The sequence below is a fragment of the Panicum virgatum genome, chromosome 4N (genome assembly GCF_016808335.1).
Source record: "Panicum virgatum strain AP13 chromosome 4N, P.virgatum_v5, whole genome shotgun sequence".
Lineage (NCBI taxonomy): Eukaryota > Viridiplantae > Streptophyta > Magnoliopsida > Poales > Poaceae > Panicum > Panicum virgatum.
This window is the reverse complement of record NC_053148.1, coordinates 30,518,114-30,545,069: the sequence shown is the minus strand read 5'-3', so window position 1 is coordinate 30,545,069 and position 26,956 is coordinate 30,518,114. Positions and strand designations below refer to the sequence as shown.

Here is a 26,956-nt window from a genome sequence, read left to right as displayed (position 1 = left end):
GCAGCATTTTCACTCCGCGCCTCCCTGCGCCGCCGCCGCCGCCTCCCCTCCGCGCCTCCCTGCGCCGCCGCCGCCGCCTCCCCTCCGCGCCTCCCTGCGCCGCCGCCGCCGCCTCCCCTCCGCGCCTCCCTGCGCCGCCACCTCCGCACGCCGGCGGCGCCTGCGGCCAGGCCGGCGGGTCCCTGCGCCGCCGCCCCTGCACGCCTGCGGTGCCCGCAGCCAGGTCGCGGGTCCCTGCGCCGCTGCCCCCTCACGCCGGCGGCTCCCGCGGCCAGGCCGGTGGGTCCCTGCGCCGCCGCCCCTGCACGCCGGCTGAGAAGAGAGGAAGAGGGGTGGGCCGTGGAGGCCGGCGGCGCTCGTGGCCGGCGGTGCAGAGCCTCGCGGCGGCGGCGGAGCCTGCTCTCTCCTTTTCATTCCTCTCTCACCGCCGACGGGCGCTGGCCCGCTCCTCCCCCTCCCATGGCGGCGGCCTCTCCTCAAATATCGCCCACCCTCCACGCCTCTTTCCTTTGCTCTTTCGCGTTCGCCCTCCTCCGCGCCGGCCGCCTCTCCGCCGCTTCCCACATCGTCTCCTCACTCCCCGCCTCCCCTCCCTCTCGCCTCCTCCGTCGCCTCATCCCCGCCCTTGCCTCCTCAGGCCTCGCCGCCGCCGCCGTCCGCTTCCGCCCCGTTCCAGGTGACTCCCGCACCCTCAACTCGATCATCCTCTCCTACTGCAACCTCCGCTTGCTCCGCCCCGCGCTCAGCCTCCTCCGTTCCTCCTCCAGACCAGACTCGCAGGTTGCGCCTGATACCGTTAGCTACAACATCTTCCTCGCTGGCCTCTCCGAGCAGGGCCACGGCAAGCTCGCTCTGCCCTTGCTCGGCGAGATGTGCAAGCGCGGCGTGCCCTTCGATGGGGTCACCGTGAGCACGGTGGTCGTGGGGTTGTGTAGGGCCAGCCTGGAGGACGAAGCCGCGAGATTGTCTGAGATGATGGTAGGAGGCCGAGGAATCGACACCTTAGATGTGGTGGGATGGAATGCTCTCATTGATGGGTATTGTAAAGTCCAGGACATGGCCGCAGCATTGGCTGTGGCACAGAGGATGAGGACACAAGGGGTGGTGCTTGATGTCGTGGGGTATAATAGCTTAGTTGCTGGGTTTTGCCACTCCGGTGATGTTGGTGCTGCATGGGACGTAGTGGATTCAATGAAGGCGGATGGGGTGGAGCCGAATGTGGTGACATACACTGCGTTCATTGGGGAGTACTGTAAGAGGAAGGGGATTGAGGAGGCGTTCAATTTGTACGAGGGAATGGTGAGGTTGGGTGTGCTGCCGGATGTGGTCACACTTAGTGCTCTTGTCGATGGGCTCTGCAGGGATGGCCGGTTCACAGAGGCATATGCACTTTTCCGTGAGATGGACAAGATTGGAGCTGCGCCGAACCATGTGACGTACTGTACACTTATTGATTCATTAGTGAAAGCGCGGAGGGTCAGGGAATCTCTTGGTTTATTGGGAGAGATGGCTTCAAGAGGTGTGGTCATTGATCTGGTCATGTATACAGCTCTGATGGACTGTTTAGGTAAGGAAGGGAAGATTGAGGAAATGAAAGACATGCTTCAGCATGCTCTATTGGATAATCTCACTCCCAATTGTGTTACTTACACTGTACTGATTGACGCCCACTGCAGAACAGGCAACATTGATGGGGCAGAGCAGGTGCTGTTGCAAATGGAGGAGAAATCTGTTAGCCCAAATGTTGTTACATTCTCATCAATCGTCAGAGGTCTTGTCAAAATGGGATGCCTCAGTAAAGCAGCTGATTATATGAGGAAGATGAAGGACATTGGGATTGCTCCTAATGTTGTGACCTATGGAATACTTATTGATGGATTCTTCAAGTGCCAGGGGCAAGAAGCAGCTCTTGATGTGTACCATAGTATGTTGCATGATGGTGTTGAACCAAACAACTTTGTTGTTGACTCACTGGTAAATGGTCTGAGAAAGAATGGGAATATAGAGGATGCTGAAGCATTATTTAAAAGTATGGGTGAACATGGTCTGTTGCTAGACTGTGTAAATTATACCACCTTAATTGACGGGCTTTTTAAAACAGGAAACATGCCAGCTGCTTTTAAGGTTGGTCAGGAGTTGATGGAGAAAAACCTACCACCTGATGCTGTTGTCTATAATGTGTTTATCAATTCCCTTTGCATGCTTGGCAAGTTCAATGAAGCAAAATCTTTTTTGAAAGAAATGAGAAATACGGGCATAGAACCTGATCAAGCAACATATAACACTCTGATCGCTGCACAGTGCAGGGAAGGAAAGACCTCCAAAGCTCTAAAACTACTGGATGAAATGAAGCGGAGTTCTATAAAGCCTAATCTCATTACATATACTACACTTGTTGTGGGCCTTCTTGAAGCTGAGGCTGTGGAGAAGGCAAAATATTTGCTTAATGAGATGGCTTCTGCTGGATTCACTCCAACCTCTCTGACCCATCGAAGGGTGCTGCAAGCATGTTCTGAAAGCAGGAGATTGGATGTGATTTTGGAAATTCATGAATGGATGATAAATGCTGGTCTTCATGCTGACATTATTGTCTATAATACACTTGTGCATGTTTTTTGTTGTCATGGAATGACTAGGAAAGCTACAGTTGTTTTGGATGAAATGTTGGGGAGAGGAATTGCACCGGATACTATCACATTAAATGCTCTCATTCTCGGCCATTGTAAGAGTGACCATCTAGATAATGCATTTGCCATGTATGCTCAGATGCTTCGTCAAGGCCTGTCTCCAAATATAGCTACTTTCAACACACTTCTCGGTGGTCTTGAGTCCACTGGAAGAATTGGAGAAGCGGATACTGTTCTCAGTGAGATGAACAAGATGGGCCTTGAACCAAATAATCTCACCTATGATATACTAGTTTCAGGATATGCAAAGAAGAGTAATAAAGTTGAAGCACTGAGGCTGTATTGTGATATGGTGGTTAAAGGCTTTATTCCCAAAGCAAGCACATACAATTCACTGATAAATGACTTTGCCAAAGCTGGAATGATGAATCAAGCTAAAGAGCTGTTCAACGAAATGAAAACGAGAGGAGTTTTACATACATCCTCAACTTATGACATCCTTTTAAATGGATGGTCAAAGCTTAGAAATGGAACTGAAGTGAGAAAACTTTTCAAAGATATGAAAGAGATAGGATTAAAACCATCTAATGGCACTCTTAGGTTTATATCCAGAGCATTTTCAAAGCCGGGAATGACTTGGGAAGCTCGACGTTTGCTGAAGACCCTTTTTAAAGATTAAGAAAAAAAATGAAGTGTCAATATAATATCAGCCGTCCAAAATTGATCCTACTCAAATTCCCCAGCCAATGACTGAAGCATCAGTCATCATTTATGATACCCGTCAAGGTGGCCAAGCAACCGTTTCCCCGGTATGTCTTATTGCTATAGTCGTGTAAATGGTGCTTATTTTCATTCGGATATTGTTGCTGGCCAAAACTGTTCCTGCCTCTTATATATGTAAAAGGAACTTATTGATCACAGGCTGCATCTAGCGACTTTATTGTGAAGGAACTGGGAACTTTAGCCCTCATTTAATGTGGTGCACTGTGAATCAGGTAGCTTTGTTGACTAGTTATTTGTATCTCTGGTGTCTTTGTCTCTTCATTGATCTGCTGCTAATTCATGTTCTCTCAGATACCTTGTACTGGTGATCTCCACATTATTGGGCATGCCTTTAGCTCAGATGGTTCAACCTTTTGCCCTTCTTCACCCGTCTGAGGAACCCATTCAGGTATAAGTTGTCACTTGCTCCTAGAGAAACTCTGCACATCTTCAGCAAACTATGTAAATAAATAACCAAATTGATAGGTACTGTAATAAAATCAACTTTTGAATTTTTTAATACTTCGAAGCACTATCTTATTGATGATACCTGCATGTTGGTACTTTAATTGATGTAGTACACTATACTTTAACTTGATCTGGGGTAGTACACTATACTCTGCATATACTATATTTTGTTGTTCATTGCAATAATCATCAGTAGTCTTAACTTGTATATATCACTTGCAATAGAGTATTTCTGCTCTTAGCTTAGGTGATGCCAATGCCAGCAATCAATCTTAAAGGCTATATGGCTGAACCTATCTCCTTGTGAGTTGACTAAGTAATCAATCGTCAAATGTCCCTCATTTTGGCACATGCACCCAGTGCTTTGTGGCTTGTGACAAAGATCACAAAAACATGGGACTATTACTGCAATTTGTCAACTTTCATGTTGATCTCATTATCTGAGCCCTTTCTTTAAATTTGAATGCTATAATAGGTTAATAAATTAGTCCATCCAACTCCTAAACTCGCCGTTCGTTTTCTTGGTCACAACGGTTAATATCTTCCATGGTGCATAAAGTGTTGATTGCAATCCTTGTGTTAGGTAATCTGCCAACTATTTGCTTGTTTTTTATGGACTGAACTTCTAATTTCTGGTTTCTTTTAAAGTTAATTGAAAATTCAATCTTATTTTAAGGAGCTTTAATGTAGTATAAACAACAACTCCAGCAGTTCCATGAATGAAAACTCTACTGTAATTTAGTCACACTTCTATTCAGCAGAATAATCTGCTGAATAAGTTTATTTTGTTCCTAGTTTGAAGCTTAACTCATTGCTTCATACTTTACCTTGTGGACTTTGGAGAGATGGGACCCATTCGGTGTTCTCTTTGCAAAGCGTACATAAATCCTTTCATGAGATTTGTTGATCAAAGGAGGCATTTCATCTGTAAATTATCTGGTGAGGGCTTGCTGGATTGGTTTCAGTCTTATTATTAATTCATTAGTATTATGTGTCAAAGCTTAATAATATGATAGCCACCACTTACTGCTGCTTGTTAAAATTTTGCTACCTGCCTCTGATTTTAAATGACAAACATTTGACATAATGTGAACTTTCCTGTATGAAATTCTCACAAAATTCTCATAGCGTTAGTGTTATCTTTCTTGTTTGCATGTTACTTTATTATCCTTGGTGTCAGAAAGTACTTTTTAATTTTTTATTTAGCATGTTACATATACTAACTTTAACGTATAATGATCTGAAAACTCTGTAGGATTCAGAAATGATACTCCAAGGGACTACATGTGCAACTTAGGGCTTGATGGCAAGCGACGTGATGCTGATGACAGGCCTGAGTTATGTAGAGGAACAGTTGAATTTGTTGCTACAAAGGAATTTCTGGTTTGTGCTTATCTAATCCATGAAGTCCTTGTAACATCTGCATCATAGCATATGCATCAAATAGTCTGTGTAGAGCTTGTATCTTCTGTATGATGCAATCTTATTTAGATTTCTTCATGCTACTATTCGGTTCACTTAAAACTGGCAAATTTATGGAACATGGACTAGTAGGCTATTAAATAAGAGTTTCATCAGGCAGCCCAGTGTCCTTCTGTTTATATAAGTTTCTTGTTCGCCTTGATTTTTGCATATACTATTCAATGAGAACCCGTCATAATAATATTTCAGGTTCGTGACCCAATGCCTGCTGTATACTTCTTCCTTATTTATGTCTCTATGAATGCTATACAGACTGGTGCAACTGCTGCAGCTTGCAGTGCTATTGCCTAGGCTATTTCAGATCTGCCGGTAAGTTATTTGTACTGGACTCTTGTAGTCTGATTCAGTAACACATATGTGCCATTATATGTCCTTTTTTTTAATCATGAGTACCATAGCGACAAATTGAACTGCAGCACTGTCTATAATTTGATTTTTCTCCCCTTATATTGTTTTGTATGCTTTCTTGTATAAACGTAACTTATATGATGCCCGGGTGAGCATTGTAGTTTTTATGAGTCATAGTAAAGTAAATGCTTTAATTCTGACCATTTGTTGTATTATCAGTTTTGAGTATTGTTAGATAGGTCATAGTTTTATGTTGCTACTTTGGTCTCAGCTCTCTTTGTTTTATCTGTTGTTACTCTAGGAACTGAGTATCTAGTTGATTTTTGACATCTACATAATGGCACAATGACCGAAGAAGAACATGGAGTAAACATCATTGTTTGATTGTTTGACATGGTTTAAATAAAGCATCATCTACAAACGATAGTCCTCACTGCCGACAAGCCCATTTTCCCAGGAGTTCATATCCATGTATCCATATGGAGTGAACGTTATCTACAGAATGAAACCTGATTTACATCACTTACTGTTTTTTTCCTGTCTAATGTAGGAAGGTCCTTGGACAATGGTTGGTGCCACGTTTGATTCTGCTATTCACTTCTACAGTCTTAAACGTGCTCAGCAGCAGGTACTCACATTATCTTAACAGCATTGCTCTGAAGGCACACTAGACATTATATTGTAACTAGCTTTTTCTTTAAACCTGTCCTTAGCAACAGGACTTAGGCTTTGCATCGATGTGGCATTTTCTGTAGAAGCAGCCTTTTTGGAGCTGTCCTGTCAGTTCTCAATGGAATGTTATTCCCAGAACAAATGAAATTCTGCTGCGCAGGGCAACGGAGCACAGCGGCCACATTCTGATCTTTTTTTTATATGCAAATGTGGATTCAAACCCTGAAATAATGGGAATGTTAATCATCTCACCTTTCCTTTTTACTTTGCTAGTGAAAGTCTTGAATTGATCAGTAATTCTGTTTCTCCATTTGACCATATTTTAGTTTAGAATTGTATGCGTCTTTTTGCTGAACAGGTCATATATGTGTGTAGAAACAGCATTTTCGTTGTATTTTATGCCATCTCTTATCTTTTTCTTAGTACAATTTGTTTCTGCATAGATGTTAGATATCTGAGTTGTCTCAGTAACCTTCTTTCCCTTGCAGCCTTTGATGCTCATCGTTCCTGATGTTCAATTTGGCATTAATTTGCTTTGATAAACATTAGAAATAGATAAGTTGGTATTGCTACTGAAATTACCTACATCAACATTCTAAAAACATGTCTCTGTAGCTAACTTTTTATGCTTCACATCATGTTCTTGCTAAGAAAACAGGCCATATTTTGGAATTGAAGGAAGACTTAAATTGCATTGGCATCATGTTTAGATAATGATGCATGCAAATCATGTTCCTAACTATTCTGACCATACTTTATTCCATTATTTATGCACGCTCGAATTTTTTGTTTTGTTAGTTGTTCCTGTCATTTTTATATTTCCTTAATTCTGTCCTAAAAGAGATTATTTGTGGGTGCAAATTGATTCTGACAAAACTGTGATGGTGACATTTAAGCATGATGACAAGTTACAAGAAAATGCAGTATGTGGCTTCCAGGTAATAATGAGATGGAATGTATTTTCCTCTTTACTTTTTCCATGGTTGTTTGCCTATTTTATATAGATCATGTTTTTCTCATGGTAATGATACTTTGCCATGCATTTTGAGTCCTCGGGTGCTGAAGTCATTAACATCACAGGTAGTTTCGTCTTTATGTAGAAGACTAGGAATGGGGAAAGCACCTCTCACCCAATGGGGGGGGGGGTTGACCATTTATATATATAGCTAATATGCTTGGTGTACAAGGAATACAATCATGTATATAAGTCAAGCAATTACAGCTATATCTGATACCCGCCCGTAGTCTAAGCAGGATGATCCTGGACGCAAAGACTGGACCTAAAATCAGTGAACTGTATAGGTAGTCCTTTCGTCATGATGTCCGTGAACTGGTGGGAGGACGGCACATGGAGCACTCACACTTGCCCCAAGGCGACCTTCTCACGGATGAAGTGGATGTCAATCTTGATGTGCTTCGTGCGGCGGTGGTGGACATGGTTGGCTATCATATAGACAGCACTAATGTTGTTGCACTAGACGACCATCGCAGAAGGAAGCGAGATGTGGAGCTTCTGGCGAAGCCAACGGCACTCGGCGACCACGTGTGCCACTGCCACCCGCATGGTACTCGGCCTCAACACTGGAGCGAGAGACTGTGGTCTGACGCTTCAAGGACTAGGAGACCAGGTTGTCGCCAAGGAAGATGTAGAAGCCGGAGGTGTAGCGCCGGGAGTCAGGACAACTGGCCCAGTATGCGTGAGAGTACGCACTCAGGGGCTGAACTGCTCCAATGCCGATGTGGAGGCCGGAAGAGTGTGCCCTTCACGTAGCGCAGGATGCACTTGATCAACGCGAGATGTGGCTCGTGAGGGTCATGCATGAAGAGGCACACTTGCTGCACGGAGTACCCCAGGTCCGGCCGGGTGAGTGTGACGTACTGCAGGGCACTGGTGAGGCTGCGGTACTCAGAGGGGTTGGCCACGCAGCACCCTCGGAGGCCGACAGCTTGGCTCGAGTGTCAACTGGGGTCGTCGTTGAGTGACACGCGGCCATGCCGGCATGCTGCAGGAGGTCCAGCGCGTATTGTGCTGGGACAGAAATAGTCCGTCGGAGGAGCGCGTGACGGAGATGCCGAGGAAGTGGAGGTCCCCGAGATCCATCATGGCGAACTCCAAGTGGAGGCACACGGTAATGTGCTGCAGTTGGGCCGTTGAGGATGCAGTGAGGATGATGTCGTCGACGTAGAGGAGCAGGTAGGCGACACGGTCACCGTCTTTGTAAACAAAGAGGGATGTGTCGGACATCGATGCTGCAAAGCCAAGCTGACGGAGGTACGTGGCGAATCGCTGGTACCAGGCACGTGGTGCCTACTTCAGACCGTAGAGAGACTGCTGTAACAGGCAAACATGGTCAAGAGTAGCTGGGTCGACGAAACTTGGCGGCTGCTGGCAGTAGACGGTCTCTGTGAGGTGATCGTGGAGGAACGCGTTCTTGACGTCCAGCTGGTGGATCGGCCAAGAACGAGAGGCAGCGATGCTGAGGATGACTTGAATCGTTGCCGGTTTGACAACCGGGTTAAAGGTCTCGTCGTAGTCGGTGCCGTGCTGTTGGGAGAAGCCGCGGACAACCTAGCGTGTCTTATGACAGACGATCGGAGTGGTACTTATGTTTGAAGATCCAATTGCCAGAGACGACGTTGGCACTCGAGAAGGTTGAGGTACGAGGCGCCATTTGTCGTTGTCGATCAACGCCTTGAACTCATCGGCCATGTCCGCCTGCCAGTTAGGATTTGCGAGGCTGCTGCGGTAGTTCGCCGGGAGCAGCAAAATCGACGTGGAGTGTGCGGCGATCAGGCTCATTGGATGAACCGGACGAAGCGTCCCTATCTGTGTGTCACAGCGCGACGGGGCGTAGACGGCGGAGGTGGGGCTGGTGCTGGTGGAGGAGGTGGGGAAGCTGGCGGTGGTGTTGCAGCAGGCCGAGGGTGACGGCTGTACACCTGGTGGATGACCCGCCAGGCAGAACAAGTGCGGCTGCTGCAGCACCGGGGTGAGCAGGGGCGTTTGATGCTGCTGATGGCGCCGATCAGCAGTAGGTTGCAGAGGGGCTGTTACTGTAGCGCCAAGTGTTGCAGGGGTAGCAACGCCTACTATGCGCTCTGGCCTGTAGAAGATGATGGCCGAGTTGTCGAGGTCGTCGAAGGACGGTGCATGCGGTCGCTCAACATCGGCTAGTGACGGAACTCTTGTGGGGTGGGGTGCCGCTGCAACAGTGCATGGCACCGGCACGGCCTGTCCTGTAAGTAGAGAGTCGAGGCTCGACGCAGGTGTAGTATTTGCGACAGCAAAGGGAAAGCATGTCTCGTCAAAGACAACATGGCGAGATATGATGATTCGCCGAGTGGAAAGATCGAGACAGTGATACTCCTTATGTGTGGATGGGTACCCGAGAAAGACAAGTGTTGGAGCGAGGGGTGAGCTTGTGGGGTGTAGTGGCTGACAAGTTCGGATAACACAAACAACCAAAAACGCGGAGATGAGCGTAATCAGGAGCTGTGTTGTATAGGATGGTGTAGGGAACCTGGTGCTGAAGAGCGGAACATGGGCACCTATTTATAAGATATGTGGCTATAGCTAAGGCTTCGGCCCAGTAGGTGGCGGGCATGTGTGCGTGGATTAGCAGAGTGCGAGAAATATTATTTAGCATGCGGAGGGAGCGCTCGGCCTTGCCATTCTGCGGAGACGTGTAAGGGCAAGAGAGGTGTAGGCGAATGCCACGAGATGACAGAAAAGTCATCAAGGTGCATTTAACGAACTCAATGCCATTATCCGCTTGTACCGCTCTAACAGGAAGGCTGAATTGTGTTAGGACGTATGCACAAAAGTTGGTTATGTGTGAGTGGGCCTCGGACTTGTGAACGAGTGGAAACGTCCAACAAAAGTGGGTGAAGTCATATAAAATAACCAAATAGTAGCGAAAACCAGAGATGATTGCAATAGAGGATGTCCAAACGTCGCAATGAATAATCTCGAAAGGAGTGGAAGTATGTGAAGTAGACTGCGAAAACGGAAGTCGCACATGTTTCCCTAGCTGACAGGAATGGCATAGGGTATGGTCTACTTTATTACAAGAAATAGACAAAAGTTTCCGGAGCGTGTCGAGGGTTGTGGTGGCGGGGTGACCGAGGCGATGATGCCATATAGTGGAGGAGACGGCGAGGTTTGCGTGGACGGTGGGTGATGTGGCTGCAGCAGGAAGAGTGTAGAGGTCGCCGACACTATGCAGCGAAGCATCACGTGCCGAGTTGGGATATCCTTTACAGAAAAATCGAGTGCGTCAAATTCTATAGAACAATTATTGTCACGTGTGAATTGCTGAACTGAAAGGAGGTTATGCACTAGAAACAGGACAACTAGGACATTATTCAGAGTAAAATTGGATGCACTAGTGGGAATTTGGGATGTGCCAGGACATGAAACGGGGAGGTTTTGACCATTGCCTATTGTGATGAAGGGATGGGAGGGAGGTAGGCGTGTGAGAAGTATACCATCTGAAGACGCCATGTGGGTCGATCCGCCGGAGTCCATTACCCAAGGGTTTGGGTTCTGGAGCCCGAGCTAGTTGAGTGCAGCAACCAGCCCAGCCTGATCCCACTATGGGCCTGGTGTGGAGAATTGCAGGGGCGCAAAGGCTGTGTGGGCTTGTGGATTTGCGCCAACCAGGCTTGGCGCGTCGGTCCGCCACTGCTGTTGCGAGGCTGCACCATACTGGGCCGCAGTGAAGGGAGCAGGCCCATGGGAAACAGACCCACGGGCTGCTTGGACGCATCTGGCCGGCAGCCTGCGGGGGCAAAAAATGCCTGAGGGGTTCCCTGTGGAGTAGGGTTGCTGTCTTTGTCCCCGCGTTTGCCGCCGCGCTTTCCGCCGCCGCTTCCGCCTCCCTACTTCCTGCCATCGCCGCCGCGTGAGGTAGAGCCACCCTGGGAGGCACCGGCCGAGCGACACCTGCCTGGGGCTAGCCCAATGCGCCAGAAGCCGCGACGAGGGTTGTTCCCGCGGCAACCTTGTCCTGGTTTATGAGACAAAGCTCTTTCAGGACGAGCATGTCGTGGACGCGGGCGAAGGTGGGGAGGCTCGCCGTCGAGTTGGCGATGTCGTCGGCGGTGTTGATTAAGCGCTCGTTGAGGCCACCGAGCAGGGTCAGCACCAGTTGGGAGTCGGGGACCCCGTGGCCGACGTTGCGAAGGGCATCGGTGACGTTCTTCATCTTCTGGCAGTATTCGGTGATGGAGTCTACCTTGAGTCATGGAATGAAATTCGTGGCTGAGGAAGATGGCGCATCGCTCTTTGTTGGAGTGGAAGAGATTCTCGATGGCGACCCAGAGCTCCCGCGCAGACTGGTCGTCCCACTCCGTGACGAGGTCGAGAACAGAGTCGCCGGCGGAACCGTAGATCCAGGACTTCACACAGCAATCGGCCTGGTACCGGGCCGGATTGTTGGCGCGGCGTGGAGAAGAGCCATTGAATTTGCCGCACATCGATTTGAAGGAGGTCCATTTGGTGTAGGTGGAGTCGTGCAACTCTAGTGTCACCAGGACGTGTGCCTTCACGGACATCGTCGCGTACGGGTGGACGACGAAGGGTGGCGCAGCGTCAGGCGGAACGGTGCCATGGGGGCCGGTGTTGGTGGCACTAAGAGTGCTGGCACCGACGGCTGCGGCGGTGCTACCACCGGTGGAGGGGAGGGTGCCGGACATGATCGCAGCACGGTAGGAGGCACCGTGATAGGATCAGGAGGAGGCGCACGACGATGGAGTCGCCGCACGGGGGCTGTGGACACCCAAACAACTCACTTTTCGCCCATGAACCATTTGTGTTCGGCTTGGAGGGAGATCTTTCCTATCTTTCGAGATCCTCTCACCTCCTCCCATGAGGATGATTCCACTCCCTGCGGGGGCGCACCGCGAGGGAATCGCGGGTGGCTTCAAAAGGAAGGAGAGCAGCGGAAGGGGAATGTTAAGATCAGTTGATCCCAGTCTCTTGATACCATGTAGAAGACTAGGAATGGGGGAAGCACCTCTCACCCAATGAGGGGGATGACCATTTATATGTATAGACAATAGGCTTGGTATACAAGGAATACAATCATGTATAGAAGTCAAGCAATTACAGCTATATCTAACACTTTAGAATGCTTGAAATGCTTAGATTTTATCTTGAGCTGGAAAATTGTTGCAATATTGACTGAGCGTCATGTATGTCACAAGTATTAGCACTTGGTCCCCCTTTTTGGTAGGGTTTGGTAAACTGGTTACCTGTATTTATTTGCCACTTGCATGCATTTGTGCAAGGCTCGGAGCTACTATCTAACTTAGTTATGAGAACCACATTGGCCACTAGCCCAGAAATGCTGAACCAGAACTCAGGCTATGTTGGGTACCTTCTTAAGATATGTTATTGACCCATGAAAATCATCTACTTACCCAGACTAGAGAAGCATTTGCCTTTTTGATACATAATGATTTTATGTTTCAAAAATTCTCTTAGAATATCTCTTAATTGCAAAAAGAACATTAAATAAAATCCAGATCTTTTCTCAAGAAAGTTAGGTATTCTATTTGAGTGCAATATCTTCTATATACTATAAAGAATGAAAAGAACTGAAACACTTTTTATCAAGATTAATTTGGTTATACCCCTCACAACGACCCTACCTGGCAGGCATCAATCCTAGAGGACCCATGGTGGACCTATGCAAAATGAGTGATGCAAAATGATTCCACCAAAAATGAAAAGTTTTTGACACATCCCGCCATCCCCCCTACCCGCCCACCGTACCCACCTTCGTTTAAATTCCCGGCGGCGGTTATTCGCGGCAATCGCGCGTCCCGTGATCGCGGGTTTCCTTCTATAGAACTTACCATGAATATCTTCCGTGTGAGTCCTCTGGCATCGGCATCACAACAAGCTGATTTTCTTGCCGTGGTCAAACCCTAAACGCCGCGGACTCTCATCACAGCGATGGATGGACGGGATTGCCGCCAGAGGGGTGGACATGCTGCCCCGATGAGCGAGGACAGGGCCGAGGTGCTGTTGGCGCCTCGCAGAAGGTACGAGCCTCCCTGCCGAAACCACCATGGGGAGCCGATTCGATTCGATGCGCCTGATTTCCTTCAGGGCGCTTGCCAACTCGTTCCCGCGGCGGCGGCGGTGGCTGACGTGGAGGTGAAGCCATGGCCACTGAGGGTGTGGGGAGGCTCGCCCCCTCCGGTCCCGGTGGCGAGGGCCCATGCCGCTGCCACTTGCACAGGGCGTGAGATGCCAGCCTTGAGAGGATCCACCAATGTGCTTCGCAGTCACAACGACGCCGTCGACGATCCCTGCATCCACCCCTCCTGCTGGACCCCACCACCGTGCTCCACCGCCACAGCAACGCCGTCGACGGCACCTACTTCCACCCCCTCCCGCCAGACCCCACCGCCGTGCTCCACGGCCACATCGACGACACCTGCTTCAACACCCCCCCTCCCCCGTGTTTCTCTTCTACTGTACTATTTTACCTTTGTGCAAAAGGTGATCTATCTTATATAATACTTGGATGAGCTGATGCAATGTAGGAAGCTGTCTGAACTTTTGTATTATTTAATCTTCTTGCCATTATTTTCATGCAGTAACTGAAAAGGAGAATCCACAGGTTAAGCTTTGGGACATTCCAAGTGGAAGGAAGACTATAAGCTTGCCCTGATTCATAGGTAAGCTGTAGCTCACTGTCTTCATATCATTCCATCCCTGCCACCACATGCTCCATGCTTGCTTACCACATGCTTGATGAAACGCTGACAAGGATCGGTGTACGCATAGTATGATACTTTTTGTTCTTTTCACTAATAGGATTGACAAGAATGTCTAGAACATTCTGATGGAGCAGATGCAATTTTTATTTGTCAAAGGTGCGGCACTCTCGTATGGTCGAGCAGGAACAATAAGTTTACTGGTGGTGGTCTTTACGAAAAGGAAAATGGTTTCTTGTGCTCAATATGATGTTGTTTGTCATGCAATTATGCTTTTACAATGCTCATGGTCCTGAAATGAATGTAGTTCCAGCTTCAACCTAAGCACCCCGATTAGCTGGTCTGTAATAACTGCTCGTCAATGGAGCGCAGGAGCTGTTGGACCTTTTTCTGTGGTTCAGTTTCCAGAAGTCCAACAGCGGCTGCAGCTCTGGGACCTATTGGCTTTCAGGTTATGCACCATTATGATTTCATCAAAAGCTTGGCTTTCTCTCTGATTTTTAGGAGCAAGCCCACCATAGCAGGAATAAGTCAAATATCAGCTTGCGCAGGTAAGCAGCATAGGACCAACGAGGGTTTCAATTGTCAGGTATGTGGAATTTCACTTTCCTGTAACAATGTAGTAGTTTTTGCTTGCCTATTATTTTTTCTAAGTAATTCCATGGTTGATCTTTTGATGAAGAATTACTTTAATTAGGAAAGAACTTTTGATCTTTCCTGTAACATTTCGATTTTCAATAGCATAGCACTTTCAAGCTTTTAATTGTTGCTTCTATAAAATAGGTGATGCGAGTCCTCTAGCAAATCAAGGCTTGGAGGAAAGTCATTCCTTTTCAGGCATACTTAATAGTTCTTTCTTGTTTTTGCATAATGACAATTTTCAGTAATGAAACTTGGTCGATTAGTTCAACACTGATGGATCAAACTGTTTGGCAAATTTCAGGTATGATATTGATAATGCCCACCCCATTCGTTTTATCTTTCCAATGATTATTTCCTGATTCCCAAATCCTCATCCCATTTGAAAATATGTATTTACGAGTTTACTAGGTTTGAAGTGCTTCTCACACTCGACAACCTGCATTGGCGGCCTCATCTCCTCTCCCGTCGCCTTCCCTCACCGTGTCGCCACACTGGCCACCCCGAGCGGGTCTTGTGGCGCATCCTAGGTGTAGAGGGTCCTGAGTCCTTACGATCTTATCCAGCACGGGCGCCGCCCTCCTCGGACGGCAGCACCTGCCCCTCGCTCATGCCCCCTCCTCTGTGGTTCGTGTTTCTTGTGAATCTGATTTGATTTGGTTTGTTTTCTTTGAGAAATCATGGTCTGGCTTGAGCTCTAGGCTGTTCTGTTCGTGCATGCTAGAATATAAGATGATGTGACCTGAACTTTCTCTGTTGCTTTCTCCTCTAGGTTTCAGGCTCTTAGTTAGCATATGAAGTTTTGGTTTGGTCAAATTTTGTGCCTGTATTTGCAACAGCAGCAGCTTGCGTGCTTGTACTACCGATCTATTTTCAGAGTATAGTTCCTTCGTGTATGTTTTCCATCTGCATGTTCAGTGATAGTTTCTCTGACCCACAGAGCAATCATCATTGATGCTGCACCTCACTTTGAATCTAATTTACCATATGGTGTTATAAGGTTGGAGACAGTTACTTTGACATTTACCATATGCTGCACCTCTGTTTTGTAGGTACTTTTTGACAAGCTTGAAATAAGAACACCTGCCGAAATCACTGTAATTCAGTCTTACAGCCAAACATTTATACACAATCAAATGAACAGGTGCAATTCTTTACTCTTACCTCTGTATTGTTATGTGCATTGTCTTTATGCAAATCAATTGTGGTATTGTCATTGTCATGTAAAAAAAATCTACAATTCTTTTACATGCTTGATACCTGTACACAATGGCACATTCAGTTTGTGTTTCACTTAGCTCATCCCTGTACATGTATATAAAATCAGCCTCTCAGGACTGCCGTTTGATTTGTATTTAATACTGCCTTTGTAAACATTGCGTGTACAATGTATAGCGGCTCACCAGCCTAATAGGATAGTATAATTTTTTCCTTGCAACATGTATTACATCAGTGTAAGCAACCAATTACAGATCAGTATAGATCAATAGCTGTTATTGCTATGGTAGTTGCTCTTGTACAGATCAATTAACTAATTACATTATTGCTAATTTGCTATGCCAATTCATGTACAATTTGTCTCAATCTATAAATTGGGAAGCACCTTGTTATGCACTATATATTTCAAGAATAGATAGATATCTTTCTTCTGTTATGCACTTGTTAGACTTGCAGGGACATCCTTTTATTCATGATAGTCACATCCTTTTATTCACATTCTCTCTACTGTCAGGCAGTCAGTGGAGCTCGGCTCTTCAGTAGCTTTTCTTCTTTTCATTCCAGCTGTTTTGACCTGTATCGCTGCAGTGCGGCCACAATTTAGCGCTGAGCACTTCTTCTCTGCAGGTCAGCTCGACAGCTTGCGCACGGGCAGCAACAGTACATATCGAGTTCAATTTTTCTCAGGTAAGCAGTTTCCTAACCTCATTGGTTTCTGTCGGTGTCCTGACCCGGGGGTCCGGATCCCAACTAGTAAATGCTGCGTGTTTCCTCGTCCCACATGTTGATGCAGGAGGCAACACAGTAACGCACGGGTTTATTCTGGTTCCGGTCATGGGGCCGTACGTCCAGGAAGGGGGTGTGCGAGGGCACTGTATTATCTTGCACCGGAGGTGCCTGTAGTAGGGGTACAGGCAAGGCGAGAGAGGGAGGGAAGCTCTCAGGTCTCTACTAGAGGAGAAGCTGATTGAGGCAAGTGCCAATATCGAGTGCTGAGCGTTGTGCTCGTGTGAGGATGATCGCGAAAACGTCCAAGGTCACGATGGCCATCCCCCTTAAAGGGAGCCCGTCTCTTCCTTTTATAGTCATAAGGAAGGACGATGTACATGCACAGGGGATCGCGAAAGTCGTCGTCTTCCCCCCGAATCGCGGGGGTGCAGTGGTTGAATACTGTAGGAAGTACACTGTGGGGTATGGCGTCGGGCGTGGCAGTCGTCCTGGATATCGTCTTTGGTCTTGCGGAGATCGCGCCGGCGTCCTACCAGCCCCAGGAGGCGGCGTGGTCATCGCTGTGGGGTGTACAATCCTACAGATGTGGCGTGATGGCGCCCCGTGGGCCCTGCAGGTCAGGGTCTTGCGTGCTCCTGCAGTAACGGGGCACGTGGCGATCCCGGACCCCCCCTGAACGGAGTGCTGGCGCACGTACTAGGAGGTCCGGGAGACACACAGAGTTCCCGGACCCCTCGAGGGGGAGGTCCGAGACTCCGGCTGCGAGTGCTGAGCGTCCCTCCTTGAGGGGCACGTGGCGACGCCGGACCCCCTCCCGAGCAAGGGGCGGGCCCGGGGTCATACGTGTGATAGGTGGAGTCCGGTCAGCCGGAGTTGGCAAAACAGTAACGGGAACTGTGCCGAGCACGTCTCGTCCCGCGTCGCAGGCTCCACAATGCTGCCACAGCGTCCGGGATGGCGGAGCAGTGACCGGAGTTGGCGGACGGGACTCCGGTCATAGCCACTGTGGGGAATGGCGGCCTGACGCCGTCTGTCCTGGGCGCTGTGGAGTGGTTGGCATTCAATGCCCTCGTACGACGGGCGGGTGAGCGGCAGAGCCGTTTGTCCTTTACGCCGAGGGGTGGCCTCGAGCGAGGCGGAGATGAGTTGCCTGCTCGAGGGTAGGTTCGCTACCCTCGAGCGAGGCGGAGATGTTTTGCCCACTCGAGGGTAGATTCGCTACCCTCAAGCGAGGCGGAGATGCGGGGTGCAGTCGAGGGTCTCGATGGGAGCCCTCGAGCAAGGCGGAGATCGCCCCGCGGGTCCGAGAGGGGTGCGAATGGGCCGCATGTTGGGCTTCTTTGAGTCCTTTCCTTTCTTCCGGATTGGAAGGAGGCCGTGGGCCTTCGTGGGCTCAGTCGCCTAACATGTGTTTGCGTTTTTTAGGGTGATCTTAGTACCCTGATTAGGGTGTCCCTAATCGTGGTATCCGACAGTAGCCCCCGAGGGTTTGGTCGAGTCAAGGGATTCGGCCAAAGGGTATTTCGACGATTTTACCCCTTGACGTGATCGATCGGTGCTGTGCTTCCGCCGGGCGCACCTGGGTGCCGGCCTAGCGGAAGTGACAACTCATCGGTCGGGGTAGTGCGCCTGCGGAGAAAGTACTTCGAGGCGCGCACCCCTTCTTGTTTTGTTCCGGGGACAAGACGCGTCAGCGTGCTGAGCGGGCCAGGGCCACGATGGCGCCTGCTGCTCTGCGGCTGGTGCGTTTGCCACGCTGCCCAGTACCCAGGGTCTCGGCCCTGCTCCCCCTGGTCACCTTGCGGCGCGCCGTTCGAGGGCAGTCGGCCAGCGCCGATGCTGCGCCGCTCAGCATCCAAGGGCTCAGCTTTGCTTTGTCGCGTCGTGTCTCAGCACGACGACCGATGGTATCTTCGCTCGTGGAGGGCCGCGCCGTCACGGGCGGTCCTAGCCTTTGCCCTTCGACAGGCTTGAGGCTTGGCGCCCGCCGCAGCTATAAATAGGGGTCGTGAGACTCCCTTTCCTCTCCAACTTCCCTGCTCCTACTTCTAGCATCGCCTAAGTCTCGTAATGTTTTCCTTTGCCTTTCGTGACCGGCCCCCAAATGGGGTGGCTTGGCTTTTTTAGGCTTTGATGCTAGAAGAATGCTTGCGAGCGGCGGGGGAAGCCGGAGAGGGCGTGCGCACCATCCCTCAGCTTCAGTGGGACTAGCAGAAGAGCATTGGGCCCGTGGGGTCCTGCTTCTGCGATGTCCCCTAGCCTGAAGGGGGATGGAGACGCCTGACCATGGCGTTGGCGCCAGGTTTGGTGGCTATTCTTCGCATCGTCCCCCTGGCGACAAGGTTGCTCTCGGGGAGACGGTGTGGACGGTGCTGTCTGCCAGCTCGACCCCCCGCATGGTCTTCGGTGGAGGAGATGCTAGAAGAAAGCTTGCGAGGAGAGCATCCCGCTGGACCCGTGTGGTCTGGGGGCTGTTCCTCGCAATCCCTAGCAGCCTGGCCGTTGCGCCAGCCAGGGGCTCGGTGCTCGTCTTCGTCGCTCACTCCTCCCCAAGATAGGGAAAATTGCCACGCAAGTGGCAATGTGTTTGTACTTTTCGACGGCTTTAAGCCGGTAGCCTTTTGTAATCTTTGTTTGTAAAGAGCAATGAAGTCTCCTTCGCGGAGAGGACGACCGAAAGTGTATGGGTGGGTGCCACCCTTGCAGGAGATTTCGGTCCTCGAATGTGTGAAGTTTTCTTCATGGGGGCGCGTCAGCGCACCCGCGAGTGTAGCCCCCGAGGCCTTGAAGGAGTGTTTGTACTCGTCCAAGGGCTATAAATGTCGCCCTGCTTGGTTGCTTCGCTGGGGTGGCCGTCCAGTGTCTTTTTCAGCCGGCATCGACACTCTTTTAGCCGCCCTCGGCATTCTCCGTGTTGGCACAGCGGCCCAGCATCCAGCTTAACCATCAGACAGGTGTGCGTTAAGAGTGGGAGTTTTGATTAGACACATAGAACTTCACAATCGACGGTCGTCGACCCATTCGAGGGTGTGGCCTGAGCCGTAGTGTGCGAGGAGCCCCTGAGCCCCGGCCTAGTAAAGGCGTTCAGGGAACCCGGCCTAGTAAAGGCATTCTCCGTGTTGGCACAGCGGCCCAGCATCCAGCTTAACCATCAGACAGGTGTGCGTTAAGAGTGGGAGTTTTGATTAGACACATGGAACTTCACAATCGACGGTCGTCGACCCATTCGAGGGTGTGGCCTGAGCCGTAGTGTGCGAGGAGCCCCTGAGCCCCGGCCTAGTAAAGGCGTTCAGGGAACCCTCGACTTTGGTTACGACCCTCGTCGCCCTTCCGCAAGGAGGAGGTGTGAAGCGCACCATGCTACTCATGCCTGGGCCGCGAGCTTTGGCTGCTTCGGTGAGCTGTTATCGGGTAGTTCAAGTGGACGTCCGTGCCCCGTTCGATAAGGGTCGGCTCGTGGTCCGTGGACATGTCACATAAAGCGCTCGCGAAGGTTCACTAGGCGGGGCTCGGACCCATTCGATAGGGTCCGAGGGCTCGATGCTCTCCCTCGATGGGATCCCCCTGCTAGGCACCCTCGACCGGCCCTGAACACTGCGTAGGACGTCCATGCAGTCCCTGAGTCTGGTAGTGGCGCAGTTTGCGCCGTGCCAAAACCACCGCGTACAGCAGCTTTTGAATATGCGGATAGTGTGTCTTAGTTTCAGACAACACCTCGCTGATGTAGTATACCGGCCGTTGGACGGGCATAGCATGGCCCTTGTCTTGTCTTTCGACAACGACCACCGCGTTGACCACTTGGGTCGTCGCGGCTACGTACAGATAGAGGGGCTCGCCATCCGCGGGTGGCGTGAGAATGGGGGCGTGAGTGAGCGATGCCTTCAGCCTGTCGAGGGCTTCTTGAGCTTCGGGGGTCCACGTGAAGCGCTCGGTTTTCCTCAGGAGTCGATATAGGGGTAAGCCTTTCTCGCCGAGACGCGAGATGAATCGGCTAAGGGACGCTAGGCATTCCATAACCCTCTGTAGCCCCTTTAGGTCTCGGATCGGTCCCATCCGAGTGATGGCCGAGACTTTATCAGGGTTGGGTTCGATGCCCTGCTGGGAGACAATGAAGTCCAAGAGCATGTCTCGAGGGACTCCGAACACGCACTTCTTGGGGTTGAGTTTTACCCCTTTGGCCCTTAGGCACTCGAATGCGATCCTGAGATCAGCAACCAGGTCGTCTGCCTTCCTGGACTTTACAACGATGTCGTCGACATATGCCTCTACCTTCCGCCCAAGATGGTCCCCAAAAACGTGGAGCATACACCACTGGTATGTAGCTCCAGCGTTTCTGAGGCCGAAGAGCATCGTGACGTAGCAGTACATGCCGAAAGGTGTGATAAAAGAAGTTGCGAGCTGGTCGGACTATTTCATCTTGATTTGGTGGTAACCGAAGGAAGCATCAAGAAAGGATAAAAGTTCACATCCCGCAGTTGAATCTACGATTTGATCAATGCGTGACAAAAGAAAGGGAACCTTCGGACATACTTTATTTAAACTAGTGTAGTCTACGCACATCCGCCAACTCCCATTCTTTTTCTTCACTAATATAGGATTAGCTAGCCACTCGGGATGGAATACTTGATGAATCCGGCCGCCAGAAGTTTCTGCAGCTCCTCGCCGATCGCCTGGTGCTTGAGCTCATCGAAGCGTCGCAGGCACTGCTTCACCGGCTTGGAGTTGGGGCGGATATCAAGGGAGTGCTCGGCGACCTCCCTCGGTATGCCAGACATGTCCGAGGTGCTCCACGCGAAGATGTCTGCGTTGGCGCGGAGAAAGTCGACGAGCACCACTTCCTATTTGCTATCGAGGGTGGCGCTGACCTGCAACGCCTTGTCGTCAGAGCAATTCGGGTCGAGGGGCACTTTCTTGATACCCTCGGCGGGTTCGAAGCTTCCCGCGTGTCGGTGTGTGGAGTCCAAGGCCTCGCTTGCCATCTTGTCGAGGGTGGCTACGAGGGCCTCGTCCTCCGCTTGAGCCTCTGCGCGCTCAACGCACTCGACGTCGCACTCGTAAGCATGCTCGAACGAAGAGCCGACAGTGATGACACCCTTCGGACCCGGCATGTTCAGCTTGAGGTAGGTGTAGTTGGATATGGCCATGAACTTGGCGTAGCAGGGACGACCAAGGATGGCATGATAGGATCTCTGAAACCCCACCACCTCAAAGGTGAGTACTTCCTTGCGGAAGTTGGCTGCCGTGCCGAAGCAGATAGGCAGATCGATCTGGCCGAGAGGTTGGACTCGCTTCCTCGGCGCAACACCATGAAATGACGACTTGCTAGGGCGAAGCTTGTTCAATTCAATCCCCATGAGCTCCAAGGTGTGGGCGTACATGATGTTGATGCTGCTCCCTCCGTCCATGAGCACCTTGGAGAAGCGGGTGTTGCCGATGATGGGGTCGACAACGAGCGGATACCGTCCCGGGTGCGAGACGTAGTCGGGGTGGTCCTCGCGGCCTAAGGAAATGGTGTCCTTCGACCAGTCGAGGTAGGACGGCATGACCTTGGTGACGGAGAAGACTTCCCGGCGCTCACGGTTGCGCTGCCGAGAGGTCATGTTCGTCGTTGGTCCTCCAAAGATGAAGAAGGCATTCTCCACCGGGGGGAACTCGTCATCTCCACCTTTGTCGCCAGCATCCTTTTTGTCCTCGTCGCGATGCGCGACGCGGTTGTAGGACTTCTTGAGCATTTCGCATTGCTCGAGGGTGTGGTTGACCGAGCCCTTGTGGTAAGGGCACGGTTTCTTCAGCATGTCGTCGAATAGGCCGCCTCCACCTCGAGGGGGACCTCGAGGTCCTTTGCGGTCCGGGGCGGCGACGAAGGCCTCGTCAGAGTCTTCCGCCTGCCCCGGTCCACGCTGGATTGGTGGGGCCTGCTTCTTTCCCTTTCTCCCCCGCTTTTGCTTCTTGGCTGGGACGTGGGTCTTGAGGTTGCTGCCCTCCGCGGGCGCATCTTCCTTTCGCTTGTTCGACTTGTCGTCGAAAATAGCACCAACCGCCTCCTCGCCGGCGGCGTAGTTGGTGGCAGCGTCGAACAACTCGTTGGTGTTGGCGGGACGGCTTCGCGCAAGCTTGTGCACCAGGTTCCTGCACGTCGTGCCCTCGAGAAAAGCATTGATGACCTCGACGTGTGTGACGCTGGGGAGCTCGGTCCATTGCTTGGAGAAGCGTCGCACGTAGTCGCGCAGGGACTCATTGGGCTTCTGGCGACACCCTTTGAGGTCCTAGGAGTTCCCAGGGCGCACGTATGTGCCCTGGAAATTGCCCACGAAGATCTGGACCAAGTCGGCTCAGTTGTGGATCTGGTCCGCGGGCAAGTGCTCGAGCCACGTTCGTGTGGCGTCAGCGAGATGAAGGGGAAGGTTGCGGATGATGACCGCGTCTTTCGTAGCACCGCCCAGCTGGCACGCTTGGCGATAGTCGTTGAGCCAGACTGCGGGATCGGTTTCGCCCAAGTACTTGACGAGGGTGGTGGGTTGTCGAAAGCGCGGGCGAAAAGAAGCAATTCGAATCTCCCGGCAGAACACCCGGGTGCCCGGAGGCTCCGGTGACTCACCCCTGTCGTGCTTGGGGTCGAAGCGTCCACCCCGCCGAGGGGTGTACTTCCTGCCGTTAATGACGTAGCAGGCGTCACCGTCGCCGGCATGCCCGCGCGTGTCGTGGAGTCGCTCCCTTGCGGGAGCCTTTCCGATGCGGTCGTGCACCGAGGGTGCCTTCGCGTCGTTCGCTACGGCTGCCTTTCCTTTCCCTCCTAGCGGAGTGTGCACCGAAGCCTCGTGGTCCTGGCGTGCAGTCCCATCGGGCTGCTCCTGGGCTTTTGAGCGCATGCGAGACGCAGAGCTCTCGGCCTGCTACACGGCAGCTTGCTCGATGAGTGCCTGCGCCTCGCGGCGCAGGTTGCGACCCGAAGTAGTCGACGGCTTGGGCATCGCTTGGAGTAGGTAGGCCGCAGCGACGAGCTTTTCGCCGGCAGTTTTCAATTCCGGAGGTTTGTCGACGTTGTCGTCGGCTAGGATCCGCTCCCGGGCAACACGTCCCGCCGCCTGGGCATGTGCACCACGCGCGGTACGCTGCTGCTCGAGTGCGGTGCGCAGCTTCTGAGTCTGCTGACGCTGCTCGTCGAGCTTGGCTTGAAGCTCCTTGAGCTGCGCCAGCTGTGCATGCCGCGCCGCCGAGCTTGACGAAGAAGAAGGGGCCGCAGGCGGCACCACCGGTTGGTTCGCCTGCGCGTCTGCCCCGCCGTTCCCGTCATCACCCGGAACGTTGTCGTCTTGCCCGTCCGCAAGCTGGACCATGAAGCACTCCCGGGCGGGATCGTAATCCCCCTCGCTGGAGTCCTCAGAGCAGGTGAGGCAGTAAGCCGTTGCCAGCTGGAACGAGCGGAAAGCGCCGGGGTCGCGGACCCCGGAGTAGTCCTCGGCCTCCTCGGCCGTGAAGTTGTCTAGGAAGAAGTTGACGTCGTCGGCGATCGAGCTCGCCGTCTCGGGGTAGGAGTCGTTAGGAGATGACGGCCGTCTGCGGATCGACAGGAGGTGATGACCCGGCAGGTCCTCGTACTCGGCGAAGTTGGTGCTGGACGAAGAAGCGTAGGACGCAGCGTTGCGCATCCCGATGGTGAAAGGCGACGTCGCAGTCGTGCCCCCTGGGAGGCACTAGAGCTGCAGTCGGTGATGGTGCCGGCGCTGCCGACGCCGAAGCTCGTGATGACGAAGCGGTGGCCCCGTCGGCCGTGATGTTGAGCCGCGACATGGCAACCTCAACCCACGTAGGGGAGGTGAGCCGTGCCGCCCGGCGACGCTCTGCGCGTGCTTGTCGCGAGTGTTGGCCTGAACGCCTATTGCGCCGGGCTGGTGAAGTCGGAATGTCCGGGTTGCGTCTGGGCGAGAGGAGCTCCATGAGGTAATCGTTGCCGGTTGCTCTGAACACGAGACTCCCGAACCAGATCACGTATTCTGCTGGGAGCGGATCCGAGACGCCCATGGGGTATGGGTTGGATCTGCTCGTCATCCCTGGAGATCAAATGGGAATAAAAGAGAAAATGTCACGCAACGAGCCCCTACCTGGCGCGCCAACTGTCGGCGTCCTGACCCGGGGGTTCGGATCCCAACTAGTAAATGCTGCGTGTTTCCTCGTCCCAGATGTTGATGCAAGAGGCAACATAGTAACGCACGGGTTTATCCTGGTTCCGGCCACGGGGCCGTACGTCCAGCAAGGGGGTGTGCGAGGGCGCTATATTATCTTGCACCGGAGGTGCCTGTAATAGGGGGTACAGGAAAGGCGAGATAGGGAGTGAAGCTCTCAGGTCTCTGCTAGAGGAGAAGCTGATTGAGGCGAGTGCCAATATCGAGTGCTGAGTGTTGTGCTCGCGTGAGGATGATCACGAAAACGTCCAAGGTGACGATGGCCACCCCCCTTAAAGGGAGACCGTCTCTTCCTTTTATTGTCATAAGGAAGGACGGTGTACATGCACAGGGGATTGCGGAAGTCGCCGTCTTCCCCCGAATCGCGGGGGTGCAGTAGTCGAATACTGTAGGAAGTACACTATGGGGCATGGCGTCGGGCGTGGCAGTCGTCCTGGATATCGTCCTTGGTCTTGCGGAGATCGCGCCGGCGTCCTGCCTGCCCCAGCAGGTGGCGTGGTCGTCGCTGTGGGGTGTACAATCCTCCAGATGTGGCGTGATGACGCCCCGTGGGCCTTGCAGGTTAGGGTCTTGCGTGCTCCTGCGGTAACGGGGCACGTGGCGATCCCGGACCCCTCTGAACGGAGTGCTGGCGCACGTACTAGAAGGTCCGGGAGACACACGGAGTTCCCGGACCCCTCGAGGGGGAGGTCCGAGACTCCGGCTGCGAGTGCTGAGCGTCCCTCCTTGAGGGGCATGTGGCGGCGCCGGACCCCCTCCCGAGCAGGGGGCAGGCCCGGGGTCATACGTGTGATGAGGTGGAGTCCGGTCAGCCGGAGTTGGCGGAACAGTAACGGGAACTGTGCCGAGCGCGTCTCGTCCCGCGTCGCAGGCTCCACAGTGCTGCCACAACGTCCGGGATGGCGGAGCAGTGACCAGAGTTGGCGGACGGGACTCAGGTCACAGCTTTTCCCTGTGGGGAATGACGGCCTGACGCATCTGTCCTGGGCGCTGTGGAGGAGTGGTTGGCATTCAATGCCCTCGTACGACGGGCGGGTGAGCGGCAGAGCCGTTTCTCCTTTACGCCGAGGGGTGGCCTCGAGCGAGGCGGAGATGAGTTGCCTGCTCGAGAGTAGGTTCGCTACCCTCGAGCGAGGCGGTGCCCACTCGAGGGTAGATTCGCTACCCTCGAGCGAGGCGGAGATGCGGGGCACAGTCGAGGGTCTTGATGGGAGCCCTCGAGCGAGGCAGAGATCGCCCTGCGGGTCCGAGATGGGAGCGAATGGGCCGCATGCTGGGCTTCTTTGAGTCCTTTCCTTTCTTCTGGATTGGAAGGAGGCCGTGGGCCTTTGTGGGCTCAGTCGTCTAACATGTTTGCATTTTTTAGGGTGATCTTAGTACCCTGATTAGGGTATCCCTAATCGTGGTACCTAACAGTTTCAATAGAGCAGATTAGCGCTTTTACATGCAAGGACCTATAGCTTGCATTCAATTTCTGTGAATCTAGTAGCTGTACTAGACAAAGCTCGTTTTTTGCCTTTGTTCCCGTACTCCAATTGTTCACCGTACTCCATCAACTGTTCAATCACAAGAGCCAAATAATCCAACTTCATTGTATCTATTGATTTCTTTCAATTTACTAGTGTGCCTTATGCTATGTTTGAACTTGGGTTCCTTTATTACTTGTTCAAAATCCACAGAGGCAAAAAGAGAAATTTTTGTTCTGCATGGCAACAAGTTGCATACTCTTGCTAGATTCAAGTTCCTGTGATAAACATTGATATTACATTTGTTCTCTTAATTTCAGAAAAAAAACTGGAGAATTAGAAGAGAATAAAGCCTTGGAACAGAATTAGAACAGAAGAAACTTGAGAATTTCTCTGTTCCTTTTTGTTCTGCACGGCAACAAGTTGCTAGGTAAAGCTATTGCTGCATGAAAACTTTTACGTGATCTGTTAGAAAGACTTTGCATTTGATGTAATACTAGCTGAAAAGTTATTGTATTTGATATGATGCCAGTACTGTTTAATTTTTGGAAATGAGATCTATGGGCTGGAATTGTAACTTTGTATTTGATGTAATACTAGATGAAAAGTTATTGTATTTGATGTGACGCTA

General features: G+C 51.5%; 1 protein-coding gene across 42 annotated transcripts; it reads left to right on the top strand.

The window, feature by feature from the left end:
- LOC120670138 (pentatricopeptide repeat-containing protein At5g14770, mitochondrial-like) lies at positions 1-26,956 on the top strand. 42 transcript variants are annotated; one of them, XM_039950184.1, is made up of 17 exons: positions 1-3,436; positions 3,549-3,622; positions 3,702-3,798; positions 4,701-4,796; positions 5,113-5,240; positions 5,529-5,648; positions 6,238-6,315; positions 6,401-7,297; positions 13,971-14,051; positions 14,191-14,249; positions 14,463-14,541; positions 14,642-14,679; positions 14,975-15,033; positions 15,141-15,356; positions 15,782-15,873; positions 16,575-16,634; positions 26,646-26,956. In XM_039950184.1, the coding sequence occupies exon 1, from the start codon at positions 460-462 to the stop codon at positions 3,304-3,306; it is 2,847 nt and encodes a 948-aa protein (XP_039806118.1). In that variant the 5' UTR covers positions 1-459; the 3' UTR covers positions 3,307-3,436; positions 3,549-3,622; positions 3,702-3,798; positions 4,701-4,796; positions 5,113-5,240; positions 5,529-5,648; positions 6,238-6,315; positions 6,401-7,297; positions 13,971-14,051; positions 14,191-14,249; positions 14,463-14,541; positions 14,642-14,679; positions 14,975-15,033; positions 15,141-15,356; positions 15,782-15,873; positions 16,575-16,634; positions 26,646-26,956. The 42 variants fall into 42 exon arrangements, with proteins under 42 accessions (XP_039806118.1, XP_039806114.1, XP_039806110.1 ...); XM_039950180.1 differs by lacking the exon at positions 14,463-14,541 and having other exon boundaries at positions 14,595-14,679; XM_039950176.1 differs by having other exon boundaries at positions 14,642-15,033.

Excerpts from the sequence above, each read along its gene's own strand:
- LOC120670138 (XM_039950170.1), top strand. The coding sequence starts at position 460 with ATGGCGGCGGCCTCTCCTCAAATATCGCCCACCCTCCACGCCTCTTTC.